Consider the following 25,325-nt stretch of genomic DNA (forward strand, 5'->3'; position numbering starts at 1 on the left):
TTGGCTAACTCTTAAAGCGGACCCCTATTTTCTCCTGGTGGGGTAGGGTGAAGAAGAAATCTATGGTGGATATTAATAACACATAGTGGTGTAAAATGGTGGTGTATAAAACCGAGGTCCCCTAACAACGTCGAATATTCTCTGTCTGGTTAAGAATTTGTCAGTCCCGTCGTATTGACAAGTTAAAGAAGGCTGTGATCTATCCAAAATATATTTTTAATTCAAGTAAAATATTATGTTGAAGTTCTACTGGGATCTAGAGGTGTAAAACCTGTTGTGCGGCAAGAACCGTGCTTAGCATGGTTTGTGTCGTGTTGTGCCAGGTGTTATGTGGTGTTGTGCTTTGCTTTATAATATAAAGCAAAGCATGGAACATGGACGCATTTACGAATAACCAAGACGTAACGTGTTGTGCCGTGCCATCACATTTATTTTATGTTTTTCTCAAATGATATAATTTTCTTCTCCTCTTTGAAGATGAAGACGTAAGCTATTTACAGGTACGAATTATGCACTCAACGACATATTGGCCAAGGTATTGTTAGCCAACTGTAATAACACTTATTGCTGGTATCGGCATCAGTACTGTGAGCCCATCCAAGTACGCAACAACATAACACGTTTACTCCTGCTTTACAAAAAGTTGATTGGTCAGTTCAAGGATAAGGATACTGTGGCTTTAATTTGCTAGCTGTTTTTCTGCTTTTGCTAAGGGGGTCATAATGCATGGTGAAAAACAAAGATACAAAATACCCTAGTTGACGCAGATCCACGGTTGGAGGTATCGGGTATTGACGTCGTATTGGCCCTAACTATACTAACTCAAGTTGACAGCCACTGGCCTAAAGGCCCTAAACCAATGTTTTCTGGTCTGCTTAAGAAATTGTTTGCCTTCCATTATATTAGGTGCTTAGGTATAAATAGTCATTTCGAGGTGGGCGTAATTTCATTTGGTACCCGCACCCTCCATGGCCTATGTTCCCACCGGTTAGTTTTCAGGCTGAACAAGAGTAGGGTTTTTTATTTTATTTTATTTTGAACTGGGAATTATATTAAAAAGAAAGAAACCTTACAAAAGAAAAAAAAAAGCTGTCATGGAAGTATTACTTAACAATCAAGAGTGTTCTAACTAATGTTCCTTACTTTACCTTGAGGGTTTACGTTTTTATTCTGTTCACAGTTTCAGTCCTGAAGTCCTCTATATTCTAGACCCTATATAATATTTATATCTCTTATCATCACCACCTCACTCCCCATTGCACCTTTCTTTTAATTTGATCTATTTTAAAAAGATTTGCTTAAAATATCGAGTTGATCAATAATACCATTACCAATCACTATGCCTACCAGTACTGCTTCTGTTGTAGGTGATGATCGTGATCATCTGTTGCACGAAACAATACTGCTTTCTACCAAACAAATTGTAGCGAGTATTGAAGCAAGTAATGCGAGAGTTGAAGCAAGTAGTGCTGGAATACAAGCTTTGCTTTGTCAAATCGTGGAATCTCAAGCCCAGAATCAACTGCAAATGATGGAGATGTTGAAGGTACTAGCAAATAGTGATAATAAAAGGAATATTAATACTAGTATCTCTAATGAAGAAGCTGCAGGGAATCATCAAATCGACATCCCAAATGAACAAATTCGGCCTACTGTTCCTAGTGTCGGTAATGATACAGAAGAAGTTGCTGAAAATGAATCATCAGAAATTAATGAGCAACAAGGTACGTGTATATAGTTATTTACTCTAGATTTTTTTTTCTCTTTTCTACGAACTTTAATTTTCTGTTTCTCATCCTCTTTGCTTTTGGACCTTGAAGAGGTTAATCAGGTGAACCCAGAGACTAATGAATTTAACTATGATGGATATCTGCCCATGATGGAAGCAATATTTGCATCAGACTGGAAAAAGGCAAAGGAATATCTACATGATCATCAAACAATCATTAAAGATATTTTCCTGACAAGGGATTCGAGGAAGGAAATTAATCTTATTCTCCTTAGTGCCCATTATGACCACCAGTATACGTTTCTGGACAAGTTTTTGGAATTGGTGCCGCCAGAAACACTTGAATATATGAACTCAAATGGAGATACGATATTGCATTTTGCTGCGATCTCTGGAGGAATAAAAATAGTTAAGTCACTGGTGGAGAAGCATCCCAACTTGACACAAATACGGTCCAACAATGAACTGTCAGTTGTGCCACTCGTCATGGCAGTTACAAGTGATAGAGATGGACAAAAGGAGGTGATTGAGTATCTTTACAATGTAACTAGAGATGAAGATCCAAGTCCATTCTCTGGTCAACATGGTATTCTTTTGCTAGACAGTTTAATATCGGCTGATATGTACGGTAAGTAAACTGAAAAATCCCCAAGATAGAATTGGCGTTGAATACTAGCTCTTTTATTAACAAAGTCTGAACTGTAGGTATCGCATTATTCATATGCCAACGGTTTCCAGGATTGGCTAAAGATTTAATGGATGCAGATGGTGAAAATGGTTTGCCGGGGATTTTAAAATCTATTGTGGGGAGGCCGTTTGCATTTTTAAGCGGATCAAAAATGAAGGGCTGGGAACGCTGCATCTATAAAAGTTAGTCGTCTCATATCAACCTTTCCTTTTCTGGTTCTCAGCTGAATGTGATAGTTATGTAAATTAATCAAATGTTGATTGGTGCAGTAATTGAAGTGGACATGAGTAGTCCATTTGACGGTGAAAAACAAAAGGTTAGTTTGGAGAGCACCACCAAAGAAGACGAAGAGAATCCATATGATGCCTCAAAAATCTCCTCATTAGGTGAACAGTGCTCCATAACCAAGTGCATCTCATACCACTTCAGGCTCTACATTAGACGAGGTGTTTTTCTTGAAAGCTTAAACTTAGTCACGGTCTGCGACATATTTGGACTTGTTTTTCATTGTTACCTTGGACTTGTTTTTCATTGTTATTTCAGTGCCTATTATCAAGAAATTATACGAACAAAAGTTGATGCACCAACAAGTCGTTGCCCTGACAAGGTATTTCTTAGCACTACTTGGTGCAAAGGCAACGGATGTAAAAAGCGCCACAGACATATTTCTTGAATCTAAGCTGTTGGAGATGGCTATGAAGCTGGGTACCACAGAATTCGTAATGGAATGTTTACTGATATTTCCTTTTCTATGTGTGAAAATAGATGATGGAGAATTGGGACACATATTGATTAAGTTGGTTGTCCACGAGCGGAATGAAATAATATATAGATTCATCCATATTCTAAAACACAGACGCTCGTTAGATATATTTTCAGCTCTCGATGATAATGATAACAGTATCCTTCATTACAGTGCCGAGTTACCTCATAACAGAGGACTCAGTGATATATCTGGTGCAGCGTTTCAAATGCAACGAGAAATACAATGGTTCAAGGTAAATATATTTTATAAACAACGTTTAAGCAAACTTCCTAATTTTTTGTACTTACGCAATCTTAATTTTTTTTCTCCAGATGGTGGAAAATACAATGATGCAGAGAGATAGGTTTGTAAGAAACCAAGATGGTAATACTGCTCACTTTCTATTCACGGAAAATCACAAAGACTTGATGGAAAACGGAGAGAAATGGATGAAAGACATGTCGACATCGTGCATGGTAGTAGCGGCTCTAATATCTACTGTTGCATTTGCTGCTGCTATCACTGTGCCAGGGGGTAATATTAGCGATGACAGTAGCAAAAAGAATGGTCTCCCCATTTTCTTGAACAAGGATTTATTCATGGTTTTTGCGATAGCAGATGCCTCGGCACTTGTCTCCTCGATCACGTCAGTGTTAATGTTCTTGGCTGTATTCACATCACGGTATTCCGAGGAAGATTTTCTAAAATCCTTACCACAAAAACTAATAATAGGTCTTGCAACACTATTCGTATCGATGGCCAGCATATTAGTTTCATTTGGAGCAGCTTTTATAATTATTCTTGGACAACAGTTTCATTGGACGTCGATAGCTATATCGCTCTTCAGTTGTGTTCCAGTTCTTTTGTTTGGTTTTTTGCAATTCCCATTGTTCGTCGAAATGGTAAGTTCTACCTATTGGCCTCCAATCTTAAGGAAACAAGACCATCGTATGTTTGAGACATATTTTCCGAATGAAGATTGGAAGGTGCTTTTAGAAAGAAGTGATTGGCGCTACTAGAGAAAGGTGAACGATGAATTAAAGAATGCAAAGCATTAACAGTTTTGTTAGCTTGTGTATGGATGGACGAGATAAGAGACAGAACTACTAGATATTATGATAAAAGAGAATTGTATTATTGAATGAGATGATTTACATTGAGAACCCATAAGGTATATATAGCGACACCATAACTTGGTATGCAAGACTAATACTTGTAAATCAATTCATAATAAATATATCAAACGCTAAATATAACTCTAAATACTAAAACTTTCCATATAATATTTGTATACTCTAACACCCTCCCTCAATCTCATGGAGATTGGAAAAACCGCATGAGATTGGCCATGAAAGTTGTTGATAGGGTGCGGTGCCAATAAATGCCTGAGAAGTATAAGAAGAAGTGCGTCACCATTAAAAAGAATACCGATTCGGAGAACCGCCAAGTGAAAATAACATAACCGTTGATGGAGCATATAAGAACCATCGATAAGAGAATCTAGAAGAAAAGTTGACAAAGAATGGATATGATGGGTGTTGGTTAGGCCTAAGTGGGTGTCGGGCTCGGGGGCTTGGAAAGTGGGGTTTTGACGTTTAAGATGGGATGGACAGTATAATGTGGTGGTCGGAAAGATTAGATGAAGAAAGAAAAGATGTGCTTTTAACGACTGTGTTTAATAGAGGATTACGAGGGAGAAGATGTTGCAAACTATACCAGCGAGAATGATGGAGGAGGCTATGGTGAAGATTCTGGGTGATTGCCATTGATAGAAGTTGAGATGGTTACTTCTTGTGGAGCAAACGGAGATATGTTAACTATAAAACATGGAACTGCGGAAGATGAACAGTCGCTGTTTGAGCTGGTGGTGATGCTGATTATTCAGAACACAGAATGTAGGAGTGCAGTGAGATATGGAGAACTAGAAATCGACAGGAAATAATGGGTGTTGTTGGTAGTCGATGGACAGAAAGGAGGAGTGGTTTTTGACGGTGATTAGAAGATCAGTGGAGATGAAAGTTGGCTGTGGAGTGGGTAAGATGCTTAAGACCCGATAATGGTTAGCTGTTGTTGGCTGGCGATGGAAGATGGCAATGATGCTCGGTGATGAGATAGTGATGGTTTGTTTCCATTGACTGACGAGCTCGAGAATGGAGAGAACAGGTTGCTGCATACGGAGTCGAGGTTAGCTGTAGTTATAGAGAAGATAGATGATGCCACTTCAAGAAGGGAGGAACTATAGAGAACTGAGCTAGATGATCAACTGAGAACGAGGAATAACAGGATATGAGATGGACAGTTCGAGCTTGGTTGTTGAGATTGAGCTCGAGTCTGTAATGGTTGGTGAACTGATGATGCCTATGCTCATCAGTAATGAAGAATGATGGAGTTGAACTCGGTCTTTGTTGTGGCTTGTGATGGCAGTAATGGAGTTTTAGGAAAGGAGAAAAAGAAGAAAGTAATTCTCACGGAGGGCCTGGTATACGTGAGATGATGAAGAGAAAAGTGAAAGTTCAGGGAGTTTGAAAACTCACGGAGGGAGAAGTGTCCGTGGAAGGTTTTGCTCGGTCATTGGCAATAAAGATGAATTATGGAGATTGGCGAAGGCAGAATATGGCTGTTGCGATCTGACCTAGTTGGCTGAGAAGCTAGAGAAGACATGGAAGGCGATGGAGTAAGACAAGAAGATGGTGCAAATATATTAGTGAAACAAGAAGAAGTTAAGACGGCGGTAATGATGGTCAACGAGAATGGAGCTGCAGTCATGGAATTCGAGTTTATAGGGAATTATCGTGATCAGATAGAGATAGACAGCTCAAGAGAATAGGGAGAATGGATGGAGATGGTGTCGGTGAGGAGAACTTCGAGAGAACACAGGAAAGAAAGGTTTTGTAGATGATAAACCTAATAATTAAAAACCTAATAAGAAAAACTAATCATATTGCAGCGGAGGAAAGATCCAGCGGACGATAGTATTGAAGGCTACCGCCGCCGGTTAGAAAAGAAAACGAGGTGGGCAACAGGTCCGGATCGAACCTTCTGACACCAAGACAGAACTACTAGATATTATGATAAAAGAGAATTGTATTATTGAATGAGATTATTTACATTGAGAACCCATAAGGTATATATAGTGACACCATAACTTTGTATGCAAGACTAATACTTGTAAATCAATTCATACTAAATATATCAAACGCCAAATATAACTCTAAATACTAAAACTTTCCATATAATATTTGTATACTCTAACAATAAGAGTTAATCACTGATATGGAAAATTATAAACAAAAATAAGAAACTACGAAAGATGTTATAGAATAAGTAAGTATCTGTGGATTTACACCACACTTTCGAACACCTTCTGATCTCCCTCTTCTAGAGTCTTCTTCTACCGCTTTGTAACCACCACTACTAGTAGTAATAGGAAGTAATGGGTGCATGCCCTTAATTTCATAGTAATTACTTATGTAAATGCTCACCCTATAAATAGTGAGCTTTTCATTGTAATCTCACACCAAGAAATAAGAATCTCTTCTTTCTTTCCACTCTTAGATCTCTTCTTTATCATTCATAACACGTTATTAATCACGTGCTCTACTATAGGAAAAAAGCATTACAAAAAAAAATACAACTAATTTCCGTAACTAAAATAAATGGTTACCCATATGGAGTTATATAATGTGTGAAAATTTGGCTAACTCTTTTAATCCATTAGCGAAATTAAATATGCTAACACTTTGATTTCATTACAATATTTATCCTAACTATTAACATTTTACACATCATATTTACTTTGTAATGTAAATATTATGTTATAAACATTGCTAACTCTTTCTATTACTATTAAAATGACCACTAAACAAATGACATGTGTCGGTCTGATATGTAACAACTTTCTGGTCATCGGATCTGCTTTTCTAGTCGACATACTTGACGGTTTCTGGTCGCCGTAACAGAAGGTGTCCGGTAACCGGAATTAGGAGTTTCCGGTCGCCGTGCCTGACAGTTACCGGCACCCATAAAATTACTCTTTAATCTACAATTCATCCATTGATATCATAGAAGTAAAAGGATTGAACAAGAAAATATATAATAGATATTATGAAATCATAATCATTATATATACAAGGAGCACAATCTTTACATAAAAATAGTTCTGCAAAATTCCACAAATTACAGATTTCATATGAGAAATTAGCAACTCAAGAAGTTTTCGCAGCATAAAAGTGTCTGATCCTCAAATTAAAAGCAGTATATGTTTCCACTGCACAGAGTATGAGGAAAAGGACTTTTCATTCCTGCTCAAACTCCATAAACTCCATTTGAGTCACAGGCCAAATTACCCATTCATTTGCAATATAGTCTCTCAAACACCAACAAGACCTGGGTTTTTGCTGCAATTAGGACTTTCAATATCCGTGACTAAATTGATGTTGGCAGGTTGTTTGTATTGCTGCTTTTATCCAAATCGTGCAAGGAATTAACCCCTTCAAAAATTATCTGCACACAGACAAAAGAAAAGCAACAATAAGAATACTACTGGAAATAAGTTGAACTCAGCAAATTTTGGTGTAGGAGATAAGGCAAACAGATAAAGCAATTAAGCAGCTATAGATGCATTACTAATGCACATGAGGTACAAATGTCTTAGATTAAATTCGAAACAGAAAGTATAATATGAACGGTCTTTCATATGGAGGAAAATGACAGAAAGCAAAGAGAGTCTGCAGGGGCAACTTCACTACCAACAGAAGCATCATGGCACCACAACTACAAAAGATTAAGATAATAAGCTAAAACTTGCAGACAAAGAGTGCTGAACAATTACAAACATCCTTACAAAGAGTGAATATATCATGAATCTTTTGGTCAGAGCTAGCACTCTTCTTTAATAACTGCTCAATGCTTCATCAAATGGACATTGTAAGCTACCCACAAAAGCCCGTCAAATAACTTATATCAAACAGTTAAACTATAGAATCCACTGCATCTGTAACGGTTATGAAAGGATGACTTTTGTAGTGCTCGTACAAGACAGTGAATCCCCTAGATAAGAAATTAAAGCACTCCTTTTTGATAATAACTAGAGTCTATTATAAGCTTTCATGTCGAAAATAATGTTTATAATAACTCCCTTACATCTTGCATTTATGTCCAAAAGAATGCCCCAAGGGGAAAAACAAGTACAGTACTATATGTATCCCTAAAGGATGTTCCAAACATCATCATGTGTCTATCATTTGAAATATAATCGCAGCTAACTGAGAACTATCGTAGTTGGTTAAGATATTATGTGCATTAATATACCAATGAAAACTGAGCTTGTAATTGAAAGCTCACATTGGTAATTAGTTCAGTAAGCTTTTGCAGGAGAGTCTCGTGCATATTGCCATTCCTTGGTGACTATTCGTTGAGTTCAGGCTTGTTGCCATGACCAGGGTTGCAACACTTGCATATAAGGCTTGGTTTTTCGATATGAGTGGGGAATAACCCAATAAACTAGTTCTGCATTTGTCAGGGCCAAAGACTTCAGCAATTTCATCATTCTCAAAATTTAAAGCGGATAGTGGCCAAGCATACTCACATATTTCTCAACTCTGAAGGGTTTATTTTTCCATCTTTTTGTACATGTTCATCCATACAAGCAATCCCTCGAGCAGCCTCGGCTACCAAACCTTCCTTTTTAGCCTGTACATACATTATGCATGAGTATAAACAATCGATAATTAATCCAGCGAGTCACGGCATTTTTGAATGGCAAGGTATTTACCTCTTTAAGTTCTAAAACTGCTAAAGCAACTCCATATTTTCCTGCAAAAATCAAACAAATACTTTGTTAGTAACAAAATTTCAAATGAACTTTAAAACAGGCAATAGAGCATTATATGCAGACCTGCAACCATATGCTTCACAGGAATACACTTGAATAGAGTTCCATAGGCAGATGCAGTTACAACATCCAGGAAGATGAACAAAAGTAATGTCCTGCACATGATAGTAGTCGCATGACTTATTATCATTTATCATGATGTATATAGGTGATGCAGAGAATTTTGACGACAATAGAAATACAAGGAATCACCAGTCAGCATTGGTTAGGTCTTCGGTCTTCCATCTGTATGTGTTTCATCAATCATCTGAAAAATAAACAAGAAACAACATCAAATCCATGTGACATTGGTTACTAAAACACAAACAAAGCTCCACAATCATAAATTTTATGAGTTTAAATAGATTTCACATACCTATATTTGACAAATTTTAGGAGTCCAACAACAATTAATGAATTTATGTACAGAAATTGATTCATTGAAAGCTTACCATGCTCATCACCTTCTATACAGGGAGTGAGAGAGGTTAAGTAGCAGAAAAACTCCTTAATCCTATAAGCAACATCTTCCTTAGCCACGAGCCATTTCCCCCAAATGGTTCATCAAGAGACTCGTACAACATCTGCATTATTCAACAAACTAAATCACCACCAGAAACCCTAATATAATTAACCATGAGAACAATCGAGACCATTGATGCTAATGGCAAAAAAGTTACCAGAAAATCCCAATTCCTTAATGTCGACAAAGCCTGATATGAAACCCATCTTTAGAACTATGAAATTATATGTTGAAATCTGCATAAAACACACTCCAATCGTTCAAAACTATGAAATAATCGTTATCAACCAGTGTGAAAACCAAGTAAACAATGAAAAAAAGGTTAAACTGTACAGATTTAGTTTAAGAGAAGATTATACAAACCCTAGATCCGGATTAATCTTTGTGCTATAATTCGTAACAACGCCCAAATCATGCCAAAGCGAGGTTATAAAGAATATTCTTCGAGTATATGCTTCCTTCCACATTCATTAAAGGTTATAAAAGATGCAATCAATTACATCATCATCACTGTGAGGTTCCACATGAAATCCATTTATATGGGTTTCTTTGGAATTTAACAAGATGGGATTATCTCTCGGTACATGTACAGATTTTGTGACATCTTTGTTCTATCTTGAAAACAAATTTTGAGCAATGTTGCGCTCGATGATCCAACCCTCATAGTCACATTATAAGGAAATAGTTCAACAACTAGTTTAAATTCCTTAAGCTGGTGGAAGGGAAACCACTATCTGTTAGACATTGAGTCTTGAGATATTAAATAAGTGGTGTGGCCTTATTAGTAACAAAAGTGAGATTCAACTCAAGTACTTTAGAGTGAGTATATGTTATGTTTCAGGGGGGATAATATATTTTTCATCCGAATATATCTCAAGTGCTATAGAGAATTTATGTCTCGTGGGAATAATGTACTTTTCATTCCATAATTGCAGACATTTGATCTAGTTCAATTAAATAGTCGTTCCGCATATTACTTCCTTCAGTCACATAGTGTGTCGGTCCGCATATTGCTTGGTTATCTTTTCTATAATTGTGCCATGGTTAAACTGAAGAATTTTTTAAGCGCATTAAATTTTTAGAATCCAATTCAAAAGTAATTTTGCCCATTGTTATCATGTCACTGTTCAGGACGCCAATAACGTGGTCCAAGTTTTGGCCACTAATGCTGTAGTTATTCCCATTAATCTCTGCAAATCAAACCTCCGCCTGCAATTTCGGAATGTTCCATGGCCACAAATTTTTATCCATTCTGGACCAACTAGATTTTCTAATTTAGTCCTCGACCAACCTACCAACGCGTCCCCGATTCGGAGTCATGAAAAACTCAATGGCATGAGAAAAATCGTAAAAATGACTGGAATCTGGCTCAAGTTGAGTCAGACACAGAATTAGATTCGGATACCGAGTTAGATCCCTGTTTTACAGCAACTCAAAATTTAGAAATCTGGGCCCACTAAATAGGATCTAATGGCTTGTAGCTCACTTGCTAAAACATTAACTAATCTTCATCGTCCATCCAAATGTTTCCAAGTCAAAAGTTCAGGACTATTCGGGAACCTTCTAGAGTTGGGAGTATTTTAATGTTGGGAGTAAAAAGAGTATTTTAATGTTGGGAGTATTTTAATGTTAGAACTCAAAAGAGTTTTTCTAAGAACAGAGCAAAGGGAAAAAAAAGGAGGGATTTTTCTTCAAAAATTAGGGTTTAAAGATTTGATTGTTGATTCGATGGCAAACGAAGGAGGATCAAAGAATTTGGAAGGGATTTTGAAATGGAGTTTAGCTCATAGTGACGGGACTCATCCTTCTCGTGAAATAAGGTCTGTTTTTTTACTCCAATTTTGATTTCAATTTTGTAGTTTCAGTGAAAAAATTGGGGATTTTTTGTGATTTTGTTTCATGGTATGAGTCGATGAGAATAAATTGTGTTCATAGATGCAATTTTTTTTTTCTGTATAAAGTTACAAATTTTGTAGTGGTGGTGGTGGTGAGCAGTGGTGGGTGGGGTGTTTGATGGTGGTGGTGGCTGGACACAAATTCAAGCTTTCTGTAACTCCCACCTCACACCACCGCCACCGGAAAAAGATCCAATTTTTCTGTTGTTCAATGGTGCTACTCTTAGAGTGGTGGGTGGTGGTTAAATACAAATTTAAGCTTCCTGTAATCAACCGCCGCCACCATACACAACCACCACTGTATGAAAATTCTGTATTGTTCTCATGGCATGAATTGAAATTATACTCAAATCCAAAGACAGATTTGTTTTTTCTGTAGGCGAGTTTTATTGTTATTTCTTAGAAATCGCTGTATAGAAATTTGAGATTCTACCTTATTAGGAAATTGTGAAATCCGAATAATTGATTGCCTAATTCTTGTAGAAAAGAGCTTTTTTATTACTCAGAATTTGGGGTTTAGCTGTTATGCTGTTATATGCATCATCGCTAAGGAAAAATGTACATGTGAGACCCCACTCGTGAAGCGATTGAGTTAGAGTCTGCCACATATAGACTACTAGTTTTGGTATGATATCCTTAACGATAGGTGTTTTGTTAAGCCTCCCCATGTTCCCTTTTAACTCAGAATTTTATAGGATTAGCTATTTAGAGTGAGTTTTATTATAAGAAAAGCATCTTCATTGCCTTTATAGTTATCAAGGCATTTTCTTATTCTTGGAACCTAGTTGGAAGAATCGATGTTGTGTGGCCTAGCTGCTTAATAAAGGAATTCCAAATTGAGAGGGATGCAGCCAAAGAATTGGTAAAAAGGTATCTTTGGGAGCAGACTTGAACAGTTGGCATCCAGGCTCAACAACCGCCATTGGCAAAAAGCCTTATAAGTGTCTTTCAAAGTATTACTGCCAGTTATGCTTAGGCTCCAAACAGGCAACAGCACTGTCCTCATTCTGTGAAATTGATTGATATGTGGCGTTTTTTGGCTAATAGAAACTTGTCAGTGAGTAGGGACTTGCCATAGTAGCTTCTTGGTGAAGAACAGAGTCATCACCTAATGGTTGTCATTGATCTTTCTGAAATCTCGTGTTCTGTACCTTAGCTATATTTATAATTTTGTGTTCTGTACCTTAGTTATGTTGATAAACTGGAGTGTGGCTTCATGCTGAAATTTGCGTTGACTGAATTCTTTTGCTGTTGAATCTGCAGTGAGGAGGATAAGAGATGGTTCATGGAAGCTATGCAGGCTCAGACGGTTGATGTGGTCAAAAGAATGAAAGAGATTACTCTTGTTATGAAGACTCCTGAGTATGTATTGGAAGAACAAGGTGTTACTTCTGCAGAGATCGAAGGTATACTAGTTTAACCTTGAAATGTGTACTTTGGGTTTCGTTCTTTTATCATTGTGTCAGTTTAAGCAACTTGCTTGTGGTTTGTTGATTTGGCAGATCTGTTGGATGAATTGCAAGAGCATGTTGAGTCCATTGACATGGCGAACGGTAAGTTGGTGCCTTTGTATGACTTAGTGATATGTGATTTTGTGTTGTTATGTAAATTAATATCGTTGGTATGTGTCTGACAGATTTGCATACAATTGGTGGTTTATCCCCCCTTCTTGAGTACCTGAAGAACTCAAGTGCAGGCATCCGAGCAAAGGCTGCCGAGGTTATAACTACCATAGTTCAGAACAATCCTAAGAGTCAGCAACTTGTAATGGAAGCCAATGGTCTAGAACCTCTGCTTGCTAATCTCACCTCAGATCCAGATGTTACCACTCGAACTAAAGCTCTTGGTGCAATATCATGTAAGTAATATATACTGTCTATTCTGTTTTCATCTTATCGGGTTTCGATAGCTTTGTTATCTACACTGAAGCTGGTTGATGTTAACTGGCATCACTTGAGAGACTTCTGACCTCTTAGTGTTTTGCTATGGATATCTTTCAGCCTTGATTCGGCACAACAAGCCTGGAGTTGCTGCATTTAGGCTGGCAAATGGTTATGGAGCATTGAGGGATGCATTGAGTTCAGGCAATGTTAGGTTTCAAAGGTATTGATTAATTTCATTTCTTTTTGTTGCTTGCACATTGGAAAATCCTGTTCTAATATTTAGATGATAATTAAGACTAAACTGTCATTTAACCATTTATCCATGTCTTCCTATAAACTGTAAATTGACCCTTTATCCAAATGTTGTATTTAAAACTAACCTAAGTTAATCTCACAAAAAACCAGGAAAGCTCTCAGCTTGGTTGAATACCTGCTACAAGAGAGCAGTTCAGATTGCAGTGTGATAATGGAACTCGGATTTCCTCGTACTATGATGCACCTTGTCTCCAGTGAAGATATAGATGTACGAGAAGCGGCACTCAGAGGTCTTCTTGAGCTTGCTAGAGATGAGCAATCTAGGACCAGCAGCAGCAGTGTGGCCAGTACAGACGACGAGAAGTTGAAGCAAATACTGGAAGAAAGAGTTAAGGCCATCAGTGCAATGACGAAGGAAGAGCTCGGTGCAGTCATGGACGAAAGACACCTGATAGACTCACTCTGGAGTGTTTGTTATAACGAGCCATCCTCTCTCAGAAAGAACGGATTACTCGATCTTCCAGGTGATGATGCACCACCACCTGATGTGGCCAGCAGCTTCTTCCAACCTGCTTTACGAGCCTTGGCTGCAGATAATAAGAGCACAGGTGAGAAGAAGAAAGATAAGAAAGAAGAACCACCACTGCTACTTGGTCTTGGGCCTCCTTCAAGCCAGTAGAACAGCTATAGTTTTGTTTCCCAGATAGATGTTTGGGCTCTCTGTGTTTCTGTATTCCAGAGTACAGTAACAGTATCTTGTAACATTTTCCTTCTACTGAAAAAGAATTCATTCTACCATATTTCTGCTCGAGTTATTGCATACTTCATATTTTTTCAAGCTAGTCATGGAATAACCCAATACGTTTTGCACTAATGAAGTTTACTCCAACCAGCAGGGTGAGATGGTTTACATCCTAGGTCATACAAAAGAAATGAGCCCCTCTACAAGTTCTGTGCAACATCTCTGGAAGTTTTTTTTTTTTTTTTCTTTTTTTTTGAGAAGCATCTCTGGAAGTTGGTAGAGAACAGAATGAAACTGTGCACATTTATCTCCTTCGGTAATCGGTGGGGATATATATACAAAATTTAGCATATACTTGTAAAATTCATATCCAGAGAACAGGAAACATTGATGTTACGAATATAATACCAGTATAATGTTGCCTTTTGCTTTAGTTAGAAAGGAATTCATTCGGCTGATCCTGCTCATAAGTTATTGCATACTTATCATGGTCACATTGGGACCTAAACACAGAACAACCCAACATATTTTTGCATATTATGTTGATTATCTATGTAAAAGAATTTAACAGCCGATAACCTATCAAATCGCAAAACGTTCATACCAAACTAATGAGCCCCTCTGGCCTCTACCAACAACTTTGGCAAGAAGCAGAGCTGCACAAATATATGGGTCATGAGAAGTTCATGGACATGTACCAGTAAACAGTCACAAATTTATTGATATGTTGTGTGTTCACAATAGGTGGATATTTATACACAATGGGATCCTACTTGTAAAAGTAAAACCACAGGAAAAGTAATATCCGGTAATAACTACCATTGATCACACACAACTGATAGTTTGTATGTTTCTTCGGTTTAAAAGAAAATATTAAAGATGTCCGAGGGAACTAAGCAAATATATGAGCAGTGGCATTCTTGTTCATGGCGCCGGGGATTGTGGTATAAATGTTGATACAAGCAATTGTTGTGTGGCATCATCATATCTTGAGATTAAGCCTTTAAAGGACCAATACGGGCAAAACTTCTAAAGTTCTTGTATTTAGTGCCATTTTGACCCGCAACTCAAGTACCATCAACAATTAAAGTATCGTTTCATATAATGAGAATTTTGTTTAATTAGTGCAGGAGAAGAAGTCTAAGAAGCATGCCAGAAGGGAAAGAGATCTTACTAAGTATTACAACTTCATTTAGACTACAACTGTGACTTAAGGAAGTTTAGTCACGTCTCTGTAGGAAGAACCCAATATAGCATTGTCTTTTTTTTTGTTTAACTTGAATTTAACTTTCAACCATCATTCATCAACTACTTGCCATCTCAGAGGATTTCAATTTAACTTGTACCGAATTCCAGATGAATGACTTGCATGGGTTTTATGGCTCTTCCCAATTGCCTTTCCACATCAGCTTGGGAAGAGCCTTGTCCCTGTGGTTTTTCCTGGTTTTGAAAGAAAAACGGACAATGATAATTTGTTGGGTTCACCTTATATAATATTTAACTAAAACCCCATTTATTACTCTGTTAATCGACTAAAGTGTTAAAATTAAAAACGGATAGTAATTTTATCGGTTTTATGTATTAATCTACTTTTATCTAAAATCTCTCAAGACCTCACTAAGTAACAAAGGTTTTAGGGATAGAACGGACAATCATTTTCCGTTTTTGACCTTCTCAAAACGGATAACCATTGTCAGTTAGCCAATTCATCCCGCTGCGATCCACACCGAGTAGAGAACGTGAACGGGAAGGAGGGGACTTTTAGATCTGGGAAGAGGCTGGGTTCCACTGAGCGGAAATTAAAACTGGGAAGAGGTCCGGAACCAATCTTATAGTAGTTGTTCTAAATTCTTGTGTAGACTTTGCAATTTCGGGAGTTAGTATATAGACATTCCAAGGACATGAAATAACAACAACGAATTTCAGTTAAAGCCAACAAAACTAGGAAAAAGAGCCAGAAATGGATGAGAGGGATAATGGGTTCCTCATCTATATCTCTACTGCTACTACCGCCTCCAACCTCCAAATTCAATCTCCGGAAAACATCATTCTCCATTAAATCTTCCAACCCGTCACTCAATTCAAGCTCACTCAAAACAAGAACTTTTAGTCCATACCCATCACATAAAAATACTCAAATTTGGAGAATTTCAGCTGCAAATGAAGGAGTAGCAGTAAGTAAACAAGTAGAGACAGTTCAGAAGATAATCACATCCAATGAAGATACTGGTGTTTCTACAACTATATCAGTTCTCCTCTTCATTGCTTTCGTTGGTCTCACCATTCTCACTATTGGGGTAAGCAAATAACAACCACACAAAACTAATCTTCTTCTTTTTTTATTTATTTTCCATTTTTTTGTGACTTTTAATTTTAATTGTTGCCGGTTTTGTGTGGAAATTTTATGCGAGATCAGGTTATATACATTGCTGTGACGGATTTTTTGACAAAGAGAGAAAGAGAAAAGTATGAGAAAGCAGAGAGCGAGAAGAAGAAGAAGAAAGTTGTGAGATCAAGAGTTGGGCCTAAAGGATTCGGACAGAAACCCGATGATTTTGATGATTTCTAGAGTTCAATACGATTTGCATTCTGCAATTCCAAACTTTTTTTTTTTATATTGCAAACGCAGATGAATACGTTTTTCTTGTGAGTTTCTTTGTGTTTAAGAATTGCTTATACTTCCAGCATTTCTAGAATTATCCGCTTACAGATTGTGGTACTTTAAGTGTGCTAATGTGCTGGTGTGAACTACTCATGAATCATGTAACTTCACTGAGCATGTGTATGGAATGATGAATTCATCACAAGCTCATTTTGTATCATTCACAATTTACAGGTAAACTCGTATAAATGAGCACCACTCCCATCAATGCATTGTTACCAAACCTTCCGAGTGAAAAGAAAAAGATGCACAAAAGGAATTTATGGGAGTTGGGATGAAAGTAGAAGTACATGTCGAAAGTGATATTAACCGTGATGTTGGAGTAAACTAAAATCTGTTAGGTATACAAGCCCTCCATGAGGAATATAATGAGGACATGTTATGGAAGGATTCAATTTTATTGATTTTAAATCCTAATAGTTATGTGGTGAAAAATGGTTAAAAGTAGAGTACTTCGCTTGTTCTTCGATTCTAAATCCAAACTTTGGTGTTGATGAATCATCCAAACCAAATATTGAATTTAATGAGTGTAAGATTTGTAAAACTCAAGGTCACACAACCAATAAACGCAAGAATTAGCAGATTTTTCTTTTGTTTCAAAATTGATGTTTAAATTCTTGTCTAAAACATGCAATAAAAAAAATGTTCGGGTTACAAATTAGAATGCACATGGTTGGCCATTTCTATTTTTAAAATATTTTATTGTGTAAGACTATTAAAAGGGAACGAGTATGAGAAAAATGTTCGCAAGGACAAGAACCGGACCTAACGGATTCCATCAAAATTTCAACCTCATACATGGGCGGAAGCAAAGGGGGGCTAACCCTGGCTGTATGAAGACAAGTATGAAGGATCATTAGCCATTAAGTAAAGATTTCCCTTCTCTACTTCATTATAATCAACAATTAAGAGAAGTATATATAATTGCAGCATTTGTTAACCAAAGTAAGTATTTTATATCATTGATTGTCTATTTGGTGCTTACAAGTTAAAATGTTAGTCATCAAAGACCAAAAAGAGGAAAGATACTATTGCCTAGGTGTTAAATCGGCTAAAAAAAAATTACCGCCTGCGGCCGCAACAAACTCATTGTTCAGCAAAATAAAATAACCCCTTTTTAATTTCCTGGCTCCGCCACTGACCTCATATAAGATAATTGATCATATATATAATTTCAATTCCATTTTGCAAGAATTATCCACTTATAGATTACCATAACACATAACCAATTATCTCATATTAGTGATAGTTTGATCTTCTAACCAATAGAGAATATGCTTGAAACAATTGTTCTCATAGGTGAAATTTTATTAAATTTATTAGGTTCAAATGTGGAGAGGATGTCATATCACTGTTTGTGCTTAATATTGAGATTTTGATCTCTAAATACTGCTTTGGTGACCACTACAGGAACATTATGTTGCTTTTGTGTTCAGAAATGTGTGCTTTTCTGCGGAAGTGCGCACTCTGACGTACTGTTGTTTTGCGAGAAAGCCCTGTATGTTGACGTAAATCTTTGGAGGTACGTATCATTGGCCCAAAACAAGTATTTTGTGTTACATATGAACGGGATTTGAATGACGGACCTACGGGCATATATTAAATGATGAATTCATCACCAACCCGTTCGGTATCCAATATCCTTTTATTTTTTCCATTAGAAAACTATAATCACTACCAGACCTTAATTAAAATTGGAAGAAAAGCAAAATGGAAGCATCAAACGTATGTATACCGCAATTGTTTGATAATCACATATTGAAATAGGCTTTGTTTTCAGAAAGTTAAGTCCCGAGTTGTTATTTTGTTTATTTATTCTCAAATCTACTAATTTTATTGTTTGAATCTTTAGATAAATATATGTCACCGAAATATATTTATTTTGTTTAGATAAATTTTGTTTATTTATTCTATCTTGGAATGTCAGAGGGTTGTGTTCAAGAGAGAGACGAGCTATTGTGAAGAAAGTTATTAATCTTTATAAGGCTTCTGTCATCATTCTTCAAGAGACTAAGATGATGTATTGCACAAATTTTGATATTCAACAAATATGTGGAAATAATAACTTTGGATGGACTTTTCAACAGTCTGCTGGCAATTCAGGAGGAATGATTATTTTATGGAATAAGGATATTCTGGATGTTCATGACTCCTTGGTTGGTGAATTTACTCTCTCTATTTCTTGTTCAAACAAAGATGATGGTTTTCAATGGATCCTAACCAATGTGTATGGTCCTAATAAACCTCATGAAAGATATAGTTTTTGGGAGGAACTGGATAATGTCTACAGTTATTGGGATCTTCCCTGGTGTATTGGAGGGGATTTTAACATTGTTCTCAGTTGTGATGAGAAAAAAAACAGTTCCAAAGTTACAAAGAGCATGAAGAGTTTTTCTAGTTTCATTGCTCAACATGATCTCATTAATCTTCCACTTAAAGGTGACAGATACACTTGGTCCAACAACCAATCTAACCCTGTCATGTGTAGATTGGACAGATTCTTGCTTTCTCCTTCTTTCGAACTCAAATTTTCTTTAGCTTCTCAACTTGCTAAACCTAGACCAACTTCAGATCATATTCCTCTTATTCTTGACCTCTCGTATCCTTCTTGGGGTCCAAGTCCTTTTAGGTTTGAGACTCTTTGGTTTTTGGAAAATGGTTTTGTTGAAATGCTGGAAAATTGGTGGAACTCTTTTTGTTTTGCAGGTACACCAAGTGAGATTTTTTGGTTAAAGCTAAAAGAACTGAAAGGATTACTTAAAGTGTGGAATAAAGACACATTTGGGCATACAACAGCGCAACTCCAAAATATTTTGTCTGACATTGAGGTAATTGATAGTATTTCCCAAAATAAAAGTTTGTCTGAAGATCAAGTCAGAGCTAAGATTCGTCTTCAAGCTGATTTTGAAAAAATCACCCTTATGGAGGAGACTGCTTGGAGAATTAAATCAAAATCTAAATGGATAAAGGAGGGAGATAGAAATACTGCTCATTTTATGAGGATTGCTGCTGCAAGAAGGAGGTATAATAGAATTAGTCAATTATACATTGACGGAGTTTTGGTTTCTGACAAATCAGTTTTGCAGGATCACATTGTTTCCTTTTACAAATCTTTATTTACTGAGGAGATGTTAATTAGACCTGAACTTGAGGATGTTCATTTTGATCAAATTAATGCTGCAGAAGCTGCTATTCTAGAAGCCACTTTTACAGAAGATGAAGTTTATTCATCTATAAAGGATTTGGGTAATGACAAAGCACCTGGTCCAGATGGGTACCCAATTTTATTCTTCTTTAATTGTTGGAAGTTCTTGAAACAAGATTTAATGGCAGTGGTACATGAGTTTTGTACAAGTGGTAGCATAGATACAAGACATAATTCTACTTTTATTTCCTTGATTCCTAAAAGAGACTGCATTGAAACTGTTAAAGATTGTAGGCCTATTTGTTTGCTCACTAGTGTTTACAAAATTATATCCAAGGTTCTTTCTAATAGATTATGTTTGGTTATGGAAAAACTTATATCACCAGTTCAATGTGCATACATTCAGGGGAGACAAATCATCGATGGAACACTTATAGCTAATGAGATGGTGGATTCAAGACTTAGCTCAGGTGTACCTGGTTTAATCTGCAAAATTGACTTAGAGAAGGCTTTTGACAGAGTTAGTTGGGTTTTTCTGGAAAATATGTTGCATAGGATGGGTTTTGGTAATCTATGGTGCAAATGGTTGAGGTTTTGTTACTCAACAGCCTCTTTCTCTGTTATCATTAATGGATCTTCTTTTGGCAACTTCAGTAGTTCAAGGGGGGTTAGACAGGGAGATCCGCTATCTCCATTGCTTTTCAACATTGCGATGGAAGGTTTCTCAAGATATTTAGATAGAGTTGCAGCAATGGGTCAGTTCAGTGGTTTTTCAAATGTTCATAATGGAATTGTGATTAATCATCTACATTATGCAGATGACACAATCTTTTTTCTAAATAACTCAAGAGATGAACTCCATAATTTGTTCTCTTCCTTGAAGTGTTTCGAATTGATCGCAGGTTTGAAGATTAATACAGCAAAAACTAGACTTATTTCTATTGGTGATTGTCAAGATTTACCTTCTTGGGCTTTGGAGCTTGGATGCATTACTGATAAGCTTCCTTTTATTTATTTGGGTTTGCCTTTAGGTGCGAAGGCTAATTCAAAAGCTATTTGGGATCCAGTTCTCACAAAATTTGATGTCAGACTTTCTCATTTGAGTAAAATTTCGTTGTCTAAAGGAGGTAAGCTTACAATCTTAAAATCTATCCTCTCTTCTCTTCCTCTTTACTATTTCTCTCTTTTCAAAGCTCCGGTTTCTATTATCAACCAACTGGAAAAGAAAATGAGGAATTTTTTATGGGGTAATTCAAAAACATCTCATTTGGTACACTGGAATTTGGTGATGGCTGAAAAAAGTAGAGGAGGTCTGGGGGTTTTAAACCTAAGACAAATGAATCTTGCTTTACTAGCTAAATGGGTTTGGAGATTTGGGGTGGAAAAGGAGCAACTCTGGTGTAAGATTATTACTGAGAAACATGGTGCCGTGTCTTCTCATTGGTTACCTGGTGGAGTTGCGTATTCTGGCGGGATTTCATGTTGGAAAGTTATCGTGGAAACAAGTCACTTGGTAAATTCTTTCGCTTCAATTACAATTCATTCAGGAGGTAGAGCTTACTTCTGGTATGATAAATGGAATGGAGATGACCCATTAAATATTGCTTTCCCTGACTTGTTCAGGATGTCTAAAGATAAATACTCTAATGTGGCTTCTCATATTTCTAATGGGAGTTGGGTGTTTGATTTCAAAAGAAGATTATGGGATAATGAAGTTAATCAGTTTGCTTCTTTTTTGCTCAGAATTGGGTCTTCTCCTCCTATTCTAGATAACCTCACAGACACAAGAAGATGGTCTTTGGGAAACAAAGGAGTCTTTTCTGTTAAGACTCTATATTCTAAGTTAATACAGTCTGACGGTATTGATAATTTTCCTTTTAGGTTTGTCTGGAATAACAAAATTCCACCAAAAGTATGTTTTCTCGTTTGGTGTGCTGTGCATGGGAAGCTCAATACCAAAGATATGTTGTTGCGTAAGGGAATGACTCTGGAAATGGGCTGCATTATGTGTGGAGATGCTGTAGAAACAGCAAGTCATCTTCTTCTTCACTGTAAAGTGGCTTACAAGCTGTGGTTAAACTTAATTCCTTCGGGATGGGGTTGGATTTCTCCACAGTCTTTGTTTCATTTATCTAAGGGTTGGCATCAGATGTTCTTAAATCATAATGTGGAGTGCTGGAATATGATTCCTGCTGCTATAGTTTGGGTGATTTGGGGAGAAAGGAACGCACGTACTTTCGAAAATAAGCACATCTTCAAAACAGATTTTGATTTAATCATCGAAGCTAAATCTCTGATTATTGCTTGGGCTACAGTTTTTGGGCATCATAATTTCTCGACAGAGGACAATTGGGATGCAATTTTTTCCTAATTCCTTTTCTTTTTCTGTTTTATTTTTCTTTCTCTGCTACTTCTTGTAGCTCTGTTGTATTTTCTTCTGTAAATTCTTTCTTTCAATAAAATCTATCTCTTCCAATCAAAAAAAAAAAAAAAATGCACCAGGAATTCATTACTATAGATGGAGGGCATTGTACGGTACCTCTTTTTCCACTGAATCCATCACAATGAAAGTGAAAGCTGAGGTGAATTTAAATTATAAAATGGACCGATTTTGGTACAAGATTACCCTATCTACCTTTGAAACCGATTTGGTAATGCAGGGAAGAGTTCCTTGTAACATGTCATAAACCATAAAACCAAGACCCGTACGTGTTTTATGTGGTATATATCAAACGACTCGAGATATTTTTAGTGTGCTTGATCATGACTTATGGGAGTTTGTGGACGAATGTTTGAGTATGATTAGAGCTGCACATGGGTCGGTACAGTACGGGTTTCTTATGAACCCAGTACCTGTACCTGGTGTTGACTGGTACCTCATTTTGAGGACCTGTACTTGTACATGTACCTGGAGTTGTACCTGTACCGGTAATACAAGTCCGGTCCTAGCCGGTACCGGGTTTTTCCCGGTAATTTTGATGTACAAGAAAATGATGGATGGGGAAAAAATTGCAAGAAAACAAACACCTCTTGAGATCTAATTACTGACATGTTTTCAGATTTCTACAGAATCAAAAGTCCCAAAAAAAATTTATATAAAATCTAGTTACAAAGCAAACTTATTAGTAAAATGGCTTTTTTGATTCTTCAACTCTCTGCTTATTCGACCTGAAAAAAACTCAGTCTTCATTTTTATCACCAGGACCCTGTAAATTTCATCATTCGAATCCTTTGAATCGTTGTCTTCTTCCACACCTGTTGATCTTCAAATCTTCAAACCCTAACTTCAATTATTCCTCACCAATTCTTCCATCTTATTCCTCCAATTGAATCCCGTGAACCCTAATCTCATCGATACTGTGTTTATTAAAAAAACTAACTACAATAGAATAAATTAAGAACATAATCGAACAAAATCATCATCAACAGAACTGATTGAATAATCAACTAATCAATTGAAGAAACTGATTTGAACCAATATGAAATTTCGATCCATAAATCCATCTAAAAAAACCTTTCAATTCTCGTTTAACTGATTCAAACCAAACATGCAATTAAACAAAACCCTAAATCAATTTATAACTAAATTACCCAACATTATATGAATTACCTGTAGAAAAAGAAGAAGTAACAGAAGAAGAACTAAAGAAATAAAAGAAGAAGATGATGATTGAGAACTGAATGGAGATTATTCTGGATTCATGATGGTGGTATCCCTCTCTGTGACGATGAAGAAGGTGGTGGTCTGGCGAGGTATGGCGAAGAAGAAGAGAAGATGGGCTTCCGTCTCTGTAAGGAAGGAGAAGAGATAATGAAGGATAAGAGATAAGAAAACTATAAGAGGTGGTGATAGAGATTTATCCTTAACCTAAAATCAATGGCCCCAGATTTATTTCTAAATATTTATCAATGGTTCACATTCATCGGTTCTTTGGGTACCGGTTTGGTCGGGAATCTTAGCAGAACCAGTACCTGTACTCCCTATACATCGGTTCTGAAAATGAGAACCAGTACATGTACTTCCTTAGCCGGTTCTGGTCCGGTACCGATTATTTTTTATCGGTTCTAGTCTGGTTCTCCGGTTCTGGTTCGGTTCTTGTGCAGCCTTAAGTATGATGGGGTTCGCAGAACTAGTATTCCCATTTATACGTTGTCTCTCTTTATTGCTCCTCCAAAAGTCATCAAAGCTATAGGGAAGGTTATTTGTGATTTGAGACTTCTTATGGGACTCATCTGAATCTAAAAAGGGACATCATTATGTGGATTGGAAAATTTGTTGTACTTCGAGCGAATTATGACAAAGCAACGGAGAAACCGAAGTCACCAACCAAATGTGGAGTCTGGAAAGGTATAGATTCTTTTTTGTATCCAGAAATATTTCCAGGCACTAAACATGATGATTTTGGTGATGATGAGGAAAACGGGGTTAAAAACATGAAACAAGCATAAAGGTGAGAGACACGAATTTTACGTGGTTCGGCACGTTTTGCCTACATTCACGGAAGAATCCCCTTGGGGAGTGATGTTTTATTGATATCAAAATTACAATGGATTTTTCTCGTAGGAAATGCCATTAGGTCCTAGAAATAATATATTAGAGATAGTCTAGTCCAGTTGACCCAGTCAAATGTCTGTTTGGTCATATTTGATAATATAAATTATAGTTTGGTCCTAAAAATATATTATTTGGTCCTAGGATGGACAATACCCACACGGAATGATGTCATCAATGATGTCACAGTCCTTTAATAGTGTCAAAAATACCCTTTTTTTTCTTTTTTTTTCTCTCTCTTAATAAAAATAAATAAATAAAAAAGTTAAAATTTAAATATCTTTTGAACCATATGTCCAAAAATGATAAATTTTATATATTCGGAAAGCCCACAACGATAACTTTCCAACGAGTACCATTGTCGCTATGTTTCGGAGCTTTTAATTTTTAACTTATTTTTTAGCTATAAAATGAACTATATACGTGTTCATTCAACAACAAAAAAACATACTTCATTCCAAAAATGAAGTCCATATAAAAACCTAAAAAAACAGACTTAATTTCAGAAATGAAGTCCATATAAAAACCTAAAAAAAAAAACAGACTTCATTGCAGAAATGAAGTCCATATAGAAACAGACTTCATTCCAGAAATGAAGTCTATATAAAAACCTAAAAAACAGACTTCATTCATA

The 25,325-nt window shown here is 36.6% G+C and overlaps 3 protein-coding genes and 1 long non-coding RNA gene across 6 annotated transcripts; 3 read left to right on the plus strand and 1 right to left on the minus strand.

Annotated features, from left to right (window-relative positions):
- Positions 1-996: 996 nt before the first annotated feature.
- LOC113344702 lies at positions 997-4,425 on the plus strand. 2 transcript variants are annotated; one of them, XM_026588632.1, is made up of 6 exons: positions 997-1,724; positions 1,821-2,357; positions 2,495-2,599; positions 2,687-2,863; positions 2,961-3,415; positions 3,495-4,425. In XM_026588632.1, exons 1-6 carry the CDS (start codon positions 1,340-1,342, stop codon positions 4,179-4,181), a joined length of 2,346 nt encoding a protein of 781 aa, XP_026444417.1. In that variant the 5' UTR covers positions 997-1,339; the 3' UTR covers positions 4,182-4,425. The 2 variants fall into 2 exon arrangements, with proteins under 2 accessions (XP_026444417.1, XP_026444416.1); XM_026588631.1 differs by having other exon boundaries at positions 998-1,724; positions 2,435-2,599.
- A 2,876-nt stretch (positions 4,426-7,301) lies between these two features.
- On the minus strand, positions 7,302-10,032 carry LOC113344560. Of its 2 annotated transcripts, XR_003357864.1 has the most exons (9): positions 9,921-10,032; positions 9,715-9,793; positions 9,487-9,618; positions 9,248-9,302; positions 9,059-9,150; positions 8,936-8,976; positions 8,750-8,853; positions 8,506-8,670; positions 7,302-7,665 (listed from the first exon to the last, which is right to left on the minus strand). It is a non-coding gene; the product is annotated as an uncharacterized LOC113344560 (long non-coding RNA). The 2 variants fall into 2 exon arrangements; XR_003357865.1 differs by lacking the exon at positions 8,506-8,670.
- Positions 10,033-11,174: 1,142 nt separating this feature from the next.
- On the plus strand, positions 11,175-14,410 carry LOC113344736 (hsp70 nucleotide exchange factor fes1-like). The gene is made up of 6 exons (XM_026588670.1): positions 11,175-11,377; positions 12,716-12,858; positions 12,955-13,005; positions 13,089-13,310; positions 13,453-13,555; positions 13,741-14,410. The coding sequence occupies exons 1-6, from the start codon at positions 11,184-11,186 to the stop codon at positions 14,267-14,269; spliced, it is 1,242 nt and encodes a 413-aa protein (XP_026444455.1). The 5' UTR covers positions 11,175-11,183; the 3' UTR covers positions 14,270-14,410.
- A 1,864-nt stretch (positions 14,411-16,274) lies between these two features.
- LOC113344731 lies at positions 16,275-17,202 on the plus strand. Its single transcript, XM_026588666.1, has 2 exons — positions 16,275-16,629; positions 16,749-17,202. Exons 1-2 carry the CDS (start codon positions 16,297-16,299, stop codon positions 16,899-16,901), a joined length of 486 nt encoding a protein of 161 aa, XP_026444451.1. The 5' UTR covers positions 16,275-16,296; the 3' UTR covers positions 16,902-17,202.
- The last annotated feature ends 8,123 nt before the right edge of the window (positions 17,203-25,325 follow it).

This window comes from Papaver somniferum, unplaced genomic scaffold, assembly GCF_003573695.1.
Source record: "Papaver somniferum cultivar HN1 unplaced genomic scaffold, ASM357369v1 unplaced-scaffold_79, whole genome shotgun sequence".
Taxonomy (NCBI): domain Eukaryota; kingdom Viridiplantae; phylum Streptophyta; class Magnoliopsida; order Ranunculales; family Papaveraceae; genus Papaver; species Papaver somniferum.